Source organism: Rhinolophus sinicus, chromosome 1 (genome assembly GCF_057876585.1).
Source record: "Rhinolophus sinicus isolate RSI-liver-muscle chromosome 1, RSI-T2T, whole genome shotgun sequence".
NCBI classification, from domain to species: Eukaryota; Metazoa; Chordata; class Mammalia; order Chiroptera; family Rhinolophidae; genus Rhinolophus; species Rhinolophus sinicus.
In genome coordinates this window covers 211,252,238-211,266,691 of record NC_142501.1, presented here as the reverse complement: position 1 = coordinate 211,266,691, position 14,454 = coordinate 211,252,238, and the positions used below count along the sequence as shown (strand labels likewise).

Below are 14,454 nucleotides of genomic sequence, written 5' to 3'. Positions count from 1 at the left end.
TTGTGATCTTTGCAAACAGTCTTTGGGAAATGAGATTGCCCCAGGCCCAGTGGTTATATTGTTCTGTTTTAATATTCCAAAGATTTGAGGTCTAAGACCTGCAAGGCAGCTCCTCTGGGACGGCAGCTGGGGCTCCATGTGAAAGGGGCTCTGTTTATTCATTTATTATGACATACTCCTGGAAACATGTCCTAAGTCAACAATTCTATGTGTGGAAAAGCTCACTGGACAGGCATCCATGCTAGGGCATTTACCATAGCAAAAAAATAAACAAAGTGGGGGGAAAGAAACGCCAGGATTGTTAATTAACCTATATATTCAATGAAATATTAGTCACTAAAATGATGCTGACACCCCATGTGATAGCACAGAAATTATGATTTTCTACTAAATTTTTAAAAGGTAGGAAATGGAATGTAACGGATAACTCCAGTGATAGAGATACACGTGTTCATCTGTATGTGATTGACAACGTAGGCTAGGAGAGCAACTACGGTAGTAACAGTGGTTACTTAGAAAGATGGTAACATGGGTGATTTTTTTTTTTTTTTTTTTTAATTAAGGTGGGGTGTGGGGATCTGGGAATGAAAGAGAATGAAAAAGGTTGTTACAAGACTCAGAGACTTCTTGATGTTTAGAATAAATTTATGGGTTGAGGCTTGACTGAGAATATTCTCTTCTAGCTCAGAAACACCTCCTGTACCCTGAAATGGACAGTACCCTCCAAAGTTCTTTGTCGTTCGAGTCCTGGCCCGTTCCTGAGGCTGAGTGGCCAACACAGACAGCGCGACTGGATTCTCAGGAGGTGAGAGGACATGAGTCACCTAATTTCTCAAATAAGCTTTTTAACTGAAGGTATAACACACGTATAGAAAAGAATACAACTCATAAGTGTACAGCTCAGTGAACTATCATAGGTTGCTACATACACATGAAGCCATCCCCAGGTCAAGAACTAGAAAATGACTAACCCCACAAAGCCTGTCTGGTTTCCGCTCCTACTCTCTTTCTATTATCTACTTTTTAATTTGTGTTTTTGGTCAAATCATGTGTTCTGTGTCTGGTTATTTTTCACTAAGTGCTGGACATTGTGTGCAAACACTTGAAAGCATGATCCGACGTTCAGCTTGGTAGTGTCTTCAGCCAGAGAGGATTTCCTGTAGCTTCTGACAGGCAGCTAGGCCAACTACGGACCGTTCCTCACCTCAGGACTGTTGCAGCATGTGTGGGGTCCATTATTTCTTGTTCACTCTTACTCCTACAGCATGGCCTTTTGGGGTCTTGATCAAAAGCCTGTAGTGTATCAGCATCCTTCCTCCTTGGCCCCTGTCAGCCCCATGAGGCTGCCAAAGGCTCTGCTTAGCTTTTAACCTGTCCGCTGCCAGCATCACACACAGGCTCGGCCTTCATGGGAGGGGCGATAGCCTCTGGATGCCATGTGAGCCACTCTTGGCTTCTCTCCTGTTTTCAGTTTTAGTCCCACAAATCCTTGCAGTCTTGGTAGCTCTCAGGTAGTTTAAATAGATATTTCATTATATTTTGTCCAGCTTTCCTTGTTGTACTTACTGGAGGTTTGGTCCAAAATGTCCTAATCAGTTACAGCCAGAACAGCACTGTTTCTAGAGAAAACTTACTTTACATGCGAGATTTGGACTCTGAAAGACCCAAATTCAGATCCCAGCTGTAATTCAGGGTTATGCCAGGCAGACTCCTTCACGTCTGTGCCTAAGTCTCCTCATCTGGACCGTGGATGTAATACAGCCGAGTGCTGATGTGAGGACAAGATCAGATAAGCAGAGCCGAGTGTGTGTCTGGAACACGCGAGAGGTGCTGCCTGGCACGAGGGAGGTGTTCAGTAAATGACAGCCTTTGTTATTGACCTTCTTAGCCTTCTTTTTTTTTCTGATTGGTGACTATCATTTGAAATATTTGTCTACAGGCTTATTACCTAGTAGTAGGAACTTCTTTCCAGCTTTGCTCTTTTTCTAGGAAAATTACCTCTGACATTTGATCTTTGACCTGCATTGTCTCAGGAAGGTAGAAGGCATTCCAGGCAAAGGGAACCACACCTCCAAAGATGGAGAGGCAAGTGCTCATGAAGTGTTGGGGGCACTGTAAGCAATTAAATGTGGCTGCAGCATAAAATGTGAGGATGCAGAGAATCGTCTCAGAGATTGTAATGATGATGTCAATTAGAACAGGAATGAGAAAGGACTCCGCCCCCCACTCCCATTTCTGGAGTGGGTCTGTGTGCCACGCTTACAAGTGTGATGGATTAGCTTGTCCAGCCCTCACTAGGGGCCCACAACATGGATCTCAGCGTTAGCCCCACTTTACCTATGAGCAAAGGTGAGGCACAGAGGTGGTAAATAGCTAACCTGAGGTCACACAGCTGGTAAGTGGCAGAGCTGGGGGTCCAACCCAGACAGACTGGCTCTACAGTTGGCGCTCTGGTCATTATGTGGCTGGATCATGCTGGGCCTTCACTGGGGACGATGTGAGCACCCCCTTCTGCCTCCTTGGACGCTCTAATCTGGAATTCAGTGTGAGGATAATCCTGCAAACATCTGCTCCAGGTGATCTGGTCAGAAGCCCACAGCAAACCTTGTGAGGAAATAGTTGGAGCACAAATTAAATGAATGACTGAACCCAAAAGGTATCTTCATACTCGTATGGCCCCAAGTTTCTCACTGTTCTTCAACTTTCTTCAAAGTTATTACTGCAGATGTAGAATGCCACTGGATGAAGGCTTTTCCTTTATCGGACATAATTGCAAGGCCACAGGATACTTTTGTTTCTTTAAAGTGAGGTGATAGGATGTTTATTTAGATGTTTTTGTTCCTGTGCTTTGCACAGTACCCAGCCCATAGGTTTCCAAAGTCCAGACCCCTTAAGTTGGTGTCTGCCTCCTATGTGCACATTACTCTCTGTGGAATGACCTTCAACTTTTAACACAACAGAATCCAGCTCAGACACCACTTCCTCCAGGAGGCCTTCCCACTCCTCGGTGGTTCCCTCCTGGGGGCTCCACTGATACCTGTGGGGGTCTCCCTTCCAGCTCCATCTCTGAAGCATAATGGCACATGTATTCGGCTGCCTCTCTGGCTATTGGGAGCACCTAGTAGGCAGGTGTGGTACGTAGGGGGTGCTGCATGATCATTACTTCTGCTCCTTCTCCGCCCTTCTTTCTCAGCCATCTTCCACTGATGAGACAGAAGGCACTGGGTGTGAAAAACTGCCACTGGGCTCTGCCTCCTGGGCTCACTGGAGAGGTTTGCTCCATTCTGCTTGTGTCACGGGTGAAACACAGACACACTACTCACACCTTCTCAGAGGACTGAGCAAAGGCATAAGTGGGTCTCCTATTAATGAGCACGGTAGTCTTACCTGTTGTGCAGGGAAGGGCTTGGTAAATGTGGGGTGCTGGTCATGAACACACATATAATAGCTGCTGGCGGTGCTCTAGAAAGAGTTTTTGACATCAGATGGGCTTGGCTATTGATCCAGCTACTTCAGAGCCGCATAAATGTAGGTAAACTACTTAGAGCCTTTGAAACAGGTAACTGTTTCCTCATCTGTCATGTGCGCCTGCTAATAGCCACTTGGGAGGATTAAATGAAAGCAAGTGGAATGGCATGTTTGAGAACCACGGGCGTTGGGCCAGGAGGCGGGCATCCGGTCGATGTTGACTTCCTCTTAGTGGGAAGGTCACTGTCGCTTGTCACTGGGAACAAGGTTATAGAGGACACCGGCTGTGTGGGGATACCCAGCAGTGATTGTCTTGTCAGGCACCTGCTGGATGACATGGGCTGAGAGCTGTCCCCCATCCCAATCTCTGTGTCCTCTTCTGTAACAATGATGATGGTGTGGGCCTCCACGAACTGTAATAGAAGGAAGAGAGCTAATGCACGGGAGTATCTGGTGCCAGACACAGGATATGCTCAATAACTGTTAGTTATCGTTGCATCTCTTCCTTGAATAAAGTCAGGGATCAGAGGGGCTTTTATGAACATGCAGAAGCAGAGACCACTTCATATGCTCTTGCCTCCAGCTTCCCCTGCCTTTGGGGCCAACACCTGATGCTGGAATGTGCCCGGATGTAGCCGCCATGGAACCAGGACTCCCAGTGCAATGTCTGCAAGAAAAAGGCAGAACGTCCTGTCCTGTCTGCCCCGCTGACGGCCTCCCACCACCTTCTGAGCTCCTGAGCCCTGCAAGGATCCTGGCTTTCCACAACGAGCTTAGACAAAGCATTTGCAGCAATTCCCAGGTCAATAAATCACCGTTGGAGTGATACATTTAATAGGATCTCTCACTCTCCGGGGCCATTTCATAGACTCCATAAATATTTGAAGCAGAACCTTCAGTGAGCGCTTTAAGAAATTGGTAGCAATCAAAGCCCTCATTCAGTGGCAAGTGGTTTTGCCTTTCGCTTGGGGGTTTGTGTTGGTTGTCTGAGCCTGGGAGAAACACAGGACTGTGCCCTGCAAATTCTGAGCAGCTTGGTTTTGGCCGATATGAAGGGAACAAAGGGAGTATTTACTGTACCAAAATCTACTGAGTGGTGGGGCCAGTGGTTCTGAAGTGGGGTTGATTTTGTCTCCTCAGGCCCGATTTTGGCGATGTCTGGAGACAATTTTTGTTGTCACAACGGGGAAGCTACTACTGGCATCTAATGGGTAGAAGCCAGGGGTGCTGCTAAATACCCTACAATGCACCAGACGGCTCCCTAGAACAAGCAATTACCCAGCCCTGCTGTCAGCATGCAGGGCTGGGAGGTCCTGGACTGGTCTTATAGCTCCTAACATTGTCAGCCGTGGAGAACTGTTTGGTTATTTTCCTGACCCTGGGACTCCTCCCCATATTTGAAAAGATTTTTGTCTACCAAATGAAATGCTTGGTTTAAGTAATTATATATTTTAAATTTTAAAACATTAAAACCAATCAGAACTTTCTAATCTGTCCACTTATTCAGTGTTTGTTGACCCCCATTATATGCCAGGCAATATGGTGTGAGGGCGAAAAGAGATGCGTCAACATTGGTCCCTGCCCCAGGGACTTCACAGGGCAATGGGAGAGACACGCGTGTAGACAAATCACTCTGCAGTCAATCGTATGTGTGCCATGAGATACGTGATGAAGGGAAGGGCCAGTTCTACCTGGCTTCGGGAAATGGGAGGCCATTTAGGAAGGACTGGCTGCTGAACAGATCCCCTAGGCCCAGTGAGGTGTTCAACTCAGGGGTGAGGTGGGGAAGGGTGTTACAGTCAGAGGGAACAGCATGTGCAAAGGCTCTGAGGCATGAAACTAAACTTTGGGTATGCCACTAGAGGAATGTGCAAAGCATCCCCTTGCTAAGCCAGCTGCAAGGGGTCACTGCCTAGTCCCCACCCAGCACCCCCCTCCCCCTCCCCCGAGACCCAGAGGTGGAAGAAGAATGCCTCCATCCTGAGGGCAGGCCACCCAGAAAGAGAGTCAAGGGGGCTTGGGCCACACCTGCCCAGACCCTGGCCCCAGGCTCACCAATCAGAGACATCGTCTCTCTCCTTGGAAGCAGGCTGGAGGAGGGCTTGAGGGAAATGTCAGTTACCTTCCCGATTCTGTTCCCTCCTGGAAGTGGTTGTCACGTAAGGACGAGGAAGTACCAGAGCAAGAAATCGAGCCTCCCTCCCCAGGTGGTAGGCAGAGCATGTGGATTTTAAATGAAAGTATTTTAACTTTTTATGTTGAAATGAAAAGTGCAGAGTTGCCATTTGCCCTTCACGCAGCCTCCCCTAATGTTAGCGAACATCTTATAGACCGAACCATAGTGCAACGATAGAAACGAATGGATTTATTTTGAAGAAAACTGGGGGACCATTGAGATATAGGAAAAACAGTGTGATCGAGTGAGTGTCAGCACGCTGAGCGGCTACCATCTTAATTAGCCCATGGGGCTGTGCGATGGGTCATCACGTCCATCCCCATATCCTTGGATTGATTTACCGGTGGACCCAGACATCCATTTGTTCAAGAAGCATTTAGGGATAACCGCCAAGTGAGTACCGGGTCCTCGGGTAGGTGCTGACGGGCAGAAATAAAGAAGATGCCCATCTTTGTCCTCAAGGACCTGCTGAAAACCCTGTGGCCCCATCACCACCGCTCAAGGAGTCCCCTTGTTGGAAACCACTGGTGTCGTCACTTTGACCATTTCAGTCCCCACAGACACCCTGTAATTGCCAATCACGCAGCGTCATGCAGAGCTGGTCGGTAACGTTGGTTTGTCATCTCCCCTTTCAGCCCTCCCCTTCCCCCCCATTTATTTTGGGACAATGCCATTAGCTGTGAGCAGCAGGAATGCGATGAAGAAAGGATATGAAATGTGTGAAGCCCGGGTGACCAACCGGCTGAACCTCCCTGCTGAGCCAGTGGCGTGCGCGTGGCACCAGTTCTGGTCCCCAGGATCCTTGCTGCCTCTGCGCAGAGGCAACCGGAGTGCCATTAAAGGAAGCCCAGGCGATCTTTGCAGCATAACCCACTGACCATAATAAATCATGTTCCCAAGCCAGAGACCACTTATTAACCCAAGCTGTGAATTCCCGCCTGGGGCTGGCACTTCGGGTCGCCGCAAACTGGGTCATTGCTTTGTGCTTTGATTCCCTAGCGGCACTTTTGCAGTGGTGGATGGCAGACTCAGCATTTTCCTTGCCTTGGCTCTAGATCCCAGCCCTCTGAAGAGGCGTCCTCGGTGAGCCGGATGCAGCCAGGTCCCAGCCTGGTCACATGCTCCCAGGACGGGGGCGGGGGCAGGACCTACTCGGATCACCAGGCCGGGTCAGGCAGGATCTCAGCTTGCAGGACCCGGCTCCAGCCACCCCACGCTCCAGGAAGGCCACTGTGATGACCTTCCACATGGGTCTCTGGAGACCAGCCAGATGGGCCAGCCCCGCCACAGTGGCAGAAAACAATTTGTCAAACCGGCTGTCAGCAAACAACAATGGTGGCCTTCCTGGCGGGCGGCTGGCCTGGCTCTGCAGAGAGGGAGCCCTGAACCCAGTGAGGTAAATGCACCCCGCCCCCACTCCCAGCAAGGGCCCCACCTGAGCCTTTAGGCAAATCAGATGGGAGGGTTGGCTTGGCCTGGCTGGTGGCCAAGCAGAAGTGTTAAGCAAGTCTCTTCCTGCTGCCTGGTTCGTGTCCTGTCCTTCTGGGAGGCATTTTGCTTGTGGCTGAGCATCTGCTCAGCAGATACTTCCCTGAGCCTCTACCAGGGCAGGTGAGAGGCTGGGTCACAGGGGTCTCCCTGCAGGGCCCTGTCCTCTAGGCTCCTGCAGAGACAGATGGACCAAGACAGAGTGTCAGGGAGAACACAGGATCCAGGGGACAGAGTGAAGCCTGACCAGTGAGGGAGGAGATCAGGGAGGGCTTCTTGGAGGAGTATCAGCTGAGGTGGGCCCTGGAGAGGAGCAGGGGTCGGCGAGGGAGGTGGCCCTGCGGCAGCAGTGGGATAGGGTGGGAAATGGGGGGGGGGGGAACATGTGTGTCTTTCTTTAATTCCCCCGGGGCAGGTGCCAGAAGGAGGGCGCTGCCTTTTTGCAATCTCACGGTGACTCTTGTTCCATTTAACGTGTATTTTTAGTAAAGGCAAAACATTTTCATTCTTCGGAATTCAGAAGGCACAGAAGTGTACACAGTGCACGTTTCCTGCCCGCCCCTGCTCCCAGTTCCCTTCCCAGAGGCAAACACGTGCCCAGTTTCTTATGAATCCTTCCAGAGAGGCCTAAGCAGGCACAGGTGCACACATACATACGCCCTTTTCACCCTGACGGCAGCATACTCCACACTCAGCCTGCACGCTGCTTTTTTCATTTACTATAGTTTGGTGATCATTCCAAAGGAGAATGTAAATTTCTCATTCATTTTTTAAACAGTCACGTTGTTTCCATTGTGTGGATTGTACTGGTCCTTTCTCAATGGACAGTTACATTGTTTCTGATCTTTTGGTGTTTAACCAGTACAGACACGAAAATGCGAAAATGAAAATGCGTGTATGTACATCTCTTCACACACGTGTGATGACATCTGGGGGTAAATCCCTAGATGAGGACTTGCTGGGTCAAAGCAGAGAAACATTTGTCATTTTGAGAGTCCTGGTTGTAGGGACAGAGCCCCAGAGAGCAGTTTCCAGACTCTCGGCCTCACGTGGAAAGGTCCTGGCTCGGGTAGTAGATGGCCGTCAGCTGTGATCAGATGGCCGTCCGCTATAACCAGTTAGCCATTAGCCTGTAATATAACTGCCATGGCTAAGCTAGCAAGCACGGATTGCGGCTAGCAAGGAGGTTGGCAGAGAAGCGGATGACGGATTGCAGCCAGCTAGAGTGGTTAGCAAGCTGACTGTGGGTTGCACATTATGTTGCTCCTACTTCCTGTGTCTCGCCCGCCCGCCAGCGATCGGGGGTGCAGGAAGACCCCTTGTTGAGGTACTAGCAGATGTTTGCTTTCGTGTCCGCCAGCGAGAATATAGTGGTATGACTCCCTGTCATGCAGGGTGTCATGCGGGGTCTCTGGTCCCGCTCCCCACATAAGAACGCAGGACATGGTGAGGCCAAAAAGGAACACCCATGGAGCCATAGGTAGGGGAGTCATACCACTATATTCTCGCTGGCGGCTGGGTTGGAGACACAGGAAGCAGGAGCCACACTGTTCGCAACCCTCACTGCACCGCTTGCTAGCTCAGCCACCATCTTCTTGCTAGCCCCCGTGTCTTGCTAGCGTAGCCATGGCAGTTATATTAGTGGCCAATGGCTCACTGGTTACAGCTGACGGCCAACTAGCCACAGCTGATGGCCATTTACTACCTGAGCCAGCACCTTTCTATGTGAGGCCGAGAGCCTGGAAACTGCTTTCTGGGGCTCTGTCCCCACACTCCCCTGTCTGTGGTTCCGTTGGTGTTCCTTTCTGGTTTCACTGTTGTCATGCAGGGCGGCAGGCGGGGTCTCTGGTCCCGCTCCCCACATAAGAATGCAGGATATGGTGAGGCCAAAAAGGAACACCCACAAAGCCATAGATAGGGGAGTCATACCACTATATTCTCACTGGGCGAGACACAGGAAGCAGGAGCCACAGAATCCGCAATCCACAGTCTGCCACAATCCGCTACCTGCCATCCATTTCTCTCTGCCAACCAACCTCACTTACCAGCTGTAATCCGCCCTTGCTACCTCAGCCACCACCTTCTTGCTAGCCCCCCATTTGCTGCTAGCATAGCCACGGCAGTTATATTAGTGGCCAGTGGCTCACTGGTTACAGCTGACGGCCAACTAGCCACAGCTGATGGCCATGCAATCACAGTTGATGGCCATTTACTACCTGAGCCAGCAGCACCTTTCCACGTGAGGCTGAGAGCCTGGAAACTGCACTGCTGGCTCTGTCCCCACAACCATATCGCGGGACCAGAGACCCTGCATTACACTGGTTAGTCCCACTCCCCACCCCACTTTGAGGTTGTATAGTTTCACTCCCACCTGCAATGCTTGGGGGCCCCTCTTCCCCGACCCCCCAACATCCACCCTGTATGTTGATTCAATTCAACATTTACTTCTTGAGCCCCTACAATGGGCCGGGTGTGGTTTGAGACAGTCAGCAAGACAGCCATGGGGATGGGGTGACGGAAGTAGTTGAATAGGCATTTGCTTCCCCCCGGGTGCTTACAATATGATCAGGTGGGTGATGCATGGGCCTGAGTGACCTCAGTACAGGGAATCTGGGATCTGGCCACGGCTGACAAAGCCCTGAGAAGTTTTCAAGCCAAGGAGGAGCAGAGAAGGTGGCGTTTGGATTGAGCTATGAAGGACAATATGGGCCCAGGAACAGAGGTGGCGGTTCGGTGGGGACTGGTTGGGAAGGGACACAGGGCCTCTGAGTGGTGCTCTGCGCTGGCACTGTGCCACACTGTGCTTGATGGCTGACACCCCTGCTCTCGTTTCCTCCGGTGGTAGAAGCCTGGTGTGGGTGGACACCCCGCTGTTGGCGGTACCCAGGCCTGCGCTTCCAAGCAGTGCGGCACAGAGTGGGACCTGAACTCGGAGAGCTGTTCACATCCCAGCTCCGCCACTCGCCAGCTGTGGGCCTGGAGCCAAGGCTCCTGAAGGCTTGTTTTCTGCCATAAACATGGAAAGAACCTCGTCATAACCTCATCCTACCTGACTGGAGCCTTGAGGGTGGGACAAGCGCCTGTCCCATGGCACTTGCAGCCCAGGTGAGTGTCCTCTTTCTTTCCCCTGTAATGCTGGGAGGCAGGTGGCTTTGGATTCCAGCTCTTCTCCTCACCTCGCCTCTCTGTGCCTCAGTTTTCTTATCTGTGAAATAGGGGTGCCGACCTCCTAGGGTGGCTGTGAGGACTAAGTGAGTTAATATCCACGAAGCACTCAAAAGAGGCCCTGACACATGGTAAGAGCTAGGGAAATGCTGCGCTGTTTTATCTCTCTGCGTGCCATGTTTCAAAACCAGAAAGAAAAAGAATCACATACAGCCAGGAAGATAGGCAGAGTGGTGGTGGCCTGGTGACACCCATAGAGATAATGTAAAGGTTGAAAAGTGTATTGAGGAAGGCAGGTGGCAAGAGATTACAATAAAGTGATGGTGCTGCCGAGGGTCTGTGTGCCGTCATGGGCGAAGGTGAGGGCTTTTCTTCATCAATTTCATACTTAAAGAAACAGGCGCTCAGTCCCTGCGGGTTGAGCCTTCGCCCTGACCCTCCCCACAAACAGCTCAAACCTGTCCAGTTCCCTCCAGGATGTTTGGTCTTTCTTCCTCCACCCACCTCTTCCCCAAAAGCCATGGCTTGGAGTTGACGGCTTTTTTGTCTGGCCTTTCGGGAGGTGCGCTGGGCTAGGGAGCTTCCATGTCCTCCAAGTCCAAGGTTTTCTGGAAGAATGCTCATTTCTGCGGCTTGGATCAGTCCTTTTTACTTCGTTGGACCCTTTTTAATGAATCTAACACAGGTAGCGGGCTGTGTACTAGCCCATCTGCATTAAAATCCCAGCTCTGCTACCCACCAGCTGTGTGACCTTCAGCAAACTGCTTAACCCCTCTGTGCCTCAGTTTCCTCCCCTGGAAAATGACGTGAATAACACGACCACCTCGCAGAGTATATTTCGGGAGGACTAAGTAGAAGCTTAGCTGTGTGTGGTGTTGATGCTACTTTAATAAAGTACTACTTGCCAGCCTCCATTGCCATCCGGAGAAAGCGTTTTCAAAAAACCAGTTCCTGTTAAGCATGGAAAAGAACTTGTCGGCTACTTCTTCCTCCCAGTGAGACCAGGTGTGCAGGATGCAGACTGGCCTACAGCTTTCAGGGATCTTGCTGACAACCCCTCCAATTCATCCACCCCCTGTTCTAGCCCCAGGGTCACCACAAATGCCCTGGGGGACCTGCCTTTCACTGGTTGCCTTCCTGTCCCCTCTGCCTAGCCCACAGTCCTTGAGAGCAGTGACAGGGTGGATCAAAGCAGGCTCTGGCTTTGAATTCCGCCTGACATTTCCTCAGGCAAGTTTCGTCCTTCTGGGCCTCAGTGTGCTCATCTGCAAAGTGGGGACACTCACAGGACCTTAGGAAGGATGAGACAATTCAGTGAGGCTTAAAGCACAGAGCCTGGCTCACCATGCAAGCTATTATCATCAGTGTTGTTGTTGTTGTTAATGAAAATCAGGGCACAGCATCAACCTCCCCATTCCAGGGGGAGTCAGAGGGACACAGTGCTCCCCACTGGCCGAATAACAGCCAGCTGTCATCACCCTGGGTGCTGGTGCCCCATCCCACGCCTCCATGCAGGGCTTAAGGCCTTGTGTCTCGGAACTTCCTCACTGACCTGCCTGTGAGCAAGGGGGTCGATCCCCATTTTGCAGCTGAGGAAACTGAGGCTCCCAGATGCCCTGACTGGTAGAGCGGGGATTCACGCTCCAGTCTGTCTGGCTTTCGTGCTGAAGTCAGTTTTCCTTCTGTTGGAGCTCCAATCCCAGGCCCTGGCACAGGTCCTCACATCTGTCTGTACCTGTGTAATCCCTCCCTCCCTGTATGCTACATAAAGATCAGACAATTAAGTTCATGAACTTGTTGCAATGGTGTTGTTAACCTTTTTTGATATCAGAGGGATTATTCATTATGAATTTGTACCAACTGGACAGTTAACCAAGTTTACTATTTGGAAGTGCTGAAAAGGCTGCATGAAAAAGGTAGACAACCTGAGCTTTTCGCCAACAATTCATGGCTCTGGCATCACGACAATGCACCAGCTCACACGGCACTGTCCGTGAGGGAGTTTTTAGCCAGTAAACAAATAACTATGTTAGAACATGCTCCCTACTCACCTGATCTGGCCCCCAAATGGCCTCTTTCTTTACCTGAAGGTAAAGGAAATATTGAAAGGAAGACATTTTGATGATATTCAGGACATCAGGGGTAATACGACAATAGCTCTGATGGCCATTCCAGAAAAAGAGTTCCAAAACTGCTTTGAAGGGTGGACTAGGCGCTGGCGTCGGTGCACAGCTTCCCAAGGGGAGTACTTTAAAGGTGACCATAGTGATATTCAGCAATGAGGTGTGGCGCACTCTTTCTAGGATGAGTTTGCAAACTTGATTGTCAGACCTCGTATATCACTATCTACTTCCGGGAAGAGTTAAAGAGACTTAAAATAAAAGATGTAGATCCAATAAAAAGAGTCTGTATTACACAAGAGTGAAAACTCAGGGTCAAATAATAGTTAGAGGGTTATACTGGGCACTGAGACTATGGGCAGCAGTGACAATTAACTGGAAAAATGAGGTCTGAGCTTCCTGGTAGTCAAAGCAAAAAGGGGAATAATATGTGTTTCATGGTGTTGACTTTCCAATAAAAGGAAACAGATCTGGAGAACTTTTCTTGCAGCTCTGAGCTCTGAGGGTGTCTATACAGTGAACTGGGGATGAATGGTGACTCCTGTTCCTGATAGCACACCTCCACAACCTTGGGAGAGGGAGAGAACATCTGTTAGATTCTGCTCTCTACCTCTCCCTGCGCCTGGCATCCACACCAGGCTCCATGGGGTTCTCACAGCTCCTTGAGTTGAGCAGCATTACTTGCCTTTTGCTGATGAGAACCTGTGGAGAAGCCTCCGCTCTAAGTTTACTCGGCTTGTGGGGGACGAAGCTCTCAGAACTGGTGCAGGCCTGCCCTGCCCCAAAGCCCTTTCCCCTCTGCCAACTGCCGGCTCAAGGAGGCCCATCACTTTGTTTACTTTGTGGAGCTAATCCCCCCTCCTCTCCTCTTCCCAGCCCCTGCCCTGTCCCGTCCCCTCCCACCACTCCCCTTCAGCAAGTATGCACAGAAACCTGCATATAGAAGCTGATGGGTTGAGTCCTAGTGACCTGGAGTAGCCAACTCCCAGTTGTTACTGATGGTTTATTCATTGAACACACGTGGACTGCTGCAGGCCTACTGTGTGCTGGTGCTATCCTGGGTGGGAAGCAGGCAGAGCAGGATGAGAGCATACCTGCAGGGAGTGAGGTTCACTGCCAGGCAGCAGGAGCCACACGGCCACCCTCCTCACTCTTCCAGGACAGCTGTGTCTGGTTGTGCAGGTTGTGTACTGAACAAAGCATCTGGTCCAGGGCAAAAAGGGGCGAAATGCCCTTGCTCTCTCCTTGCCAAGAGGCTGTGCCTATTTGGAGAAAGCAGTGCCTTTCATAAGTCCCCACAGAGGCCTGCAGGCTGCGGCTGCCTGGAGTGGGTCTTTTTGTGATTCTGCACAAAAGCTTCATGTAGCCTCAGCAATATGTTTTTGCTGACTCAGACACAGAGGTACCAAGTCAGCTGGGACCAGCGGGGCTCGAAGTCAGCAGGGTGCCCCCAAGGCCTCCTCAGTGCCACCCTCTATCTCGGGACATGCTGGGGGGCCCTGTCCTCAGGAGCCCTGAGTCCTCCCAGGGCCTGGCTTGTGAACGGTGCCACAACAGGAGGGTGGGAATCAGGATACTGCTGCCCTCTAAGCCCGCTGAGCCTTCCTTTTACCCCTAAGAGTCTGAGCCCCGCCTGCATCCTGGCCCTGTCCTGGGAACGTACTGCTATTCCACCCCAGCCCCAGCCAGAGGGGAGAGAAGGAGCACTGGGCAAGGAAATCCAAGGCTGCTGCTTCACAGCTGTGTGTCCCTAGGTGAGTCACTTAACCTCTCTGTGCTAATCGGCTCTAGCTTCAATATTACTGCATAACAAACCAGCCCACACTCAGCGACCTCAAGCATCCATTGTGACACTCTCAGGCCCACTAGGTCCATCCACTAGGGTGCGGCTGACTTGGCTGGGCTCAGCAGGGAGACTCTGCTTTAGGCTGAGGGCTGGGCTCAGGCTGGCCCTACCTGTCACCACATTCTCCTTAGAATTTCTCCAGCCAGGCCTGGTCTTCTGTGGCACACAGAGCAAACAATGCCTCTTAACGC

The 14,454-nt window shown here is 50.9% G+C and overlaps 1 protein-coding gene across 10 annotated transcripts in view; it reads left to right on the top strand.

Annotated features, from left to right (window-relative positions):
* The window catches only part of C1H4orf50 (chromosome 1 C4orf50 homolog), a 100,816-nt gene that overhangs the window by 41,799 nt on the left and 44,563 nt on the right, over nucleotides 1-14,454 (top strand). For 6 of the 10 annotated variants that reach the window (XM_088792961.1, XM_088792950.1, XM_088792954.1 and 3 more), the window contains 2 exons: nucleotides 684-805; nucleotides 4,052-4,958. In XM_088792961.1, coding sequence (XP_088649087.1) covers nucleotides 684-805; nucleotides 4,052-4,294 — 365 coding nt within the window. In that variant the 3' untranslated portion in view covers nucleotides 4,295-4,958. Of the gene's footprint in view, nucleotides 1-683; nucleotides 806-1,989; nucleotides 2,086-4,051; nucleotides 4,959-14,454 lie in introns of those variants that run through there. The other 4 variants (XM_088792959.1, XM_088792963.1, XM_088792956.1 and 1 more) reach the window with 2 other exon arrangements.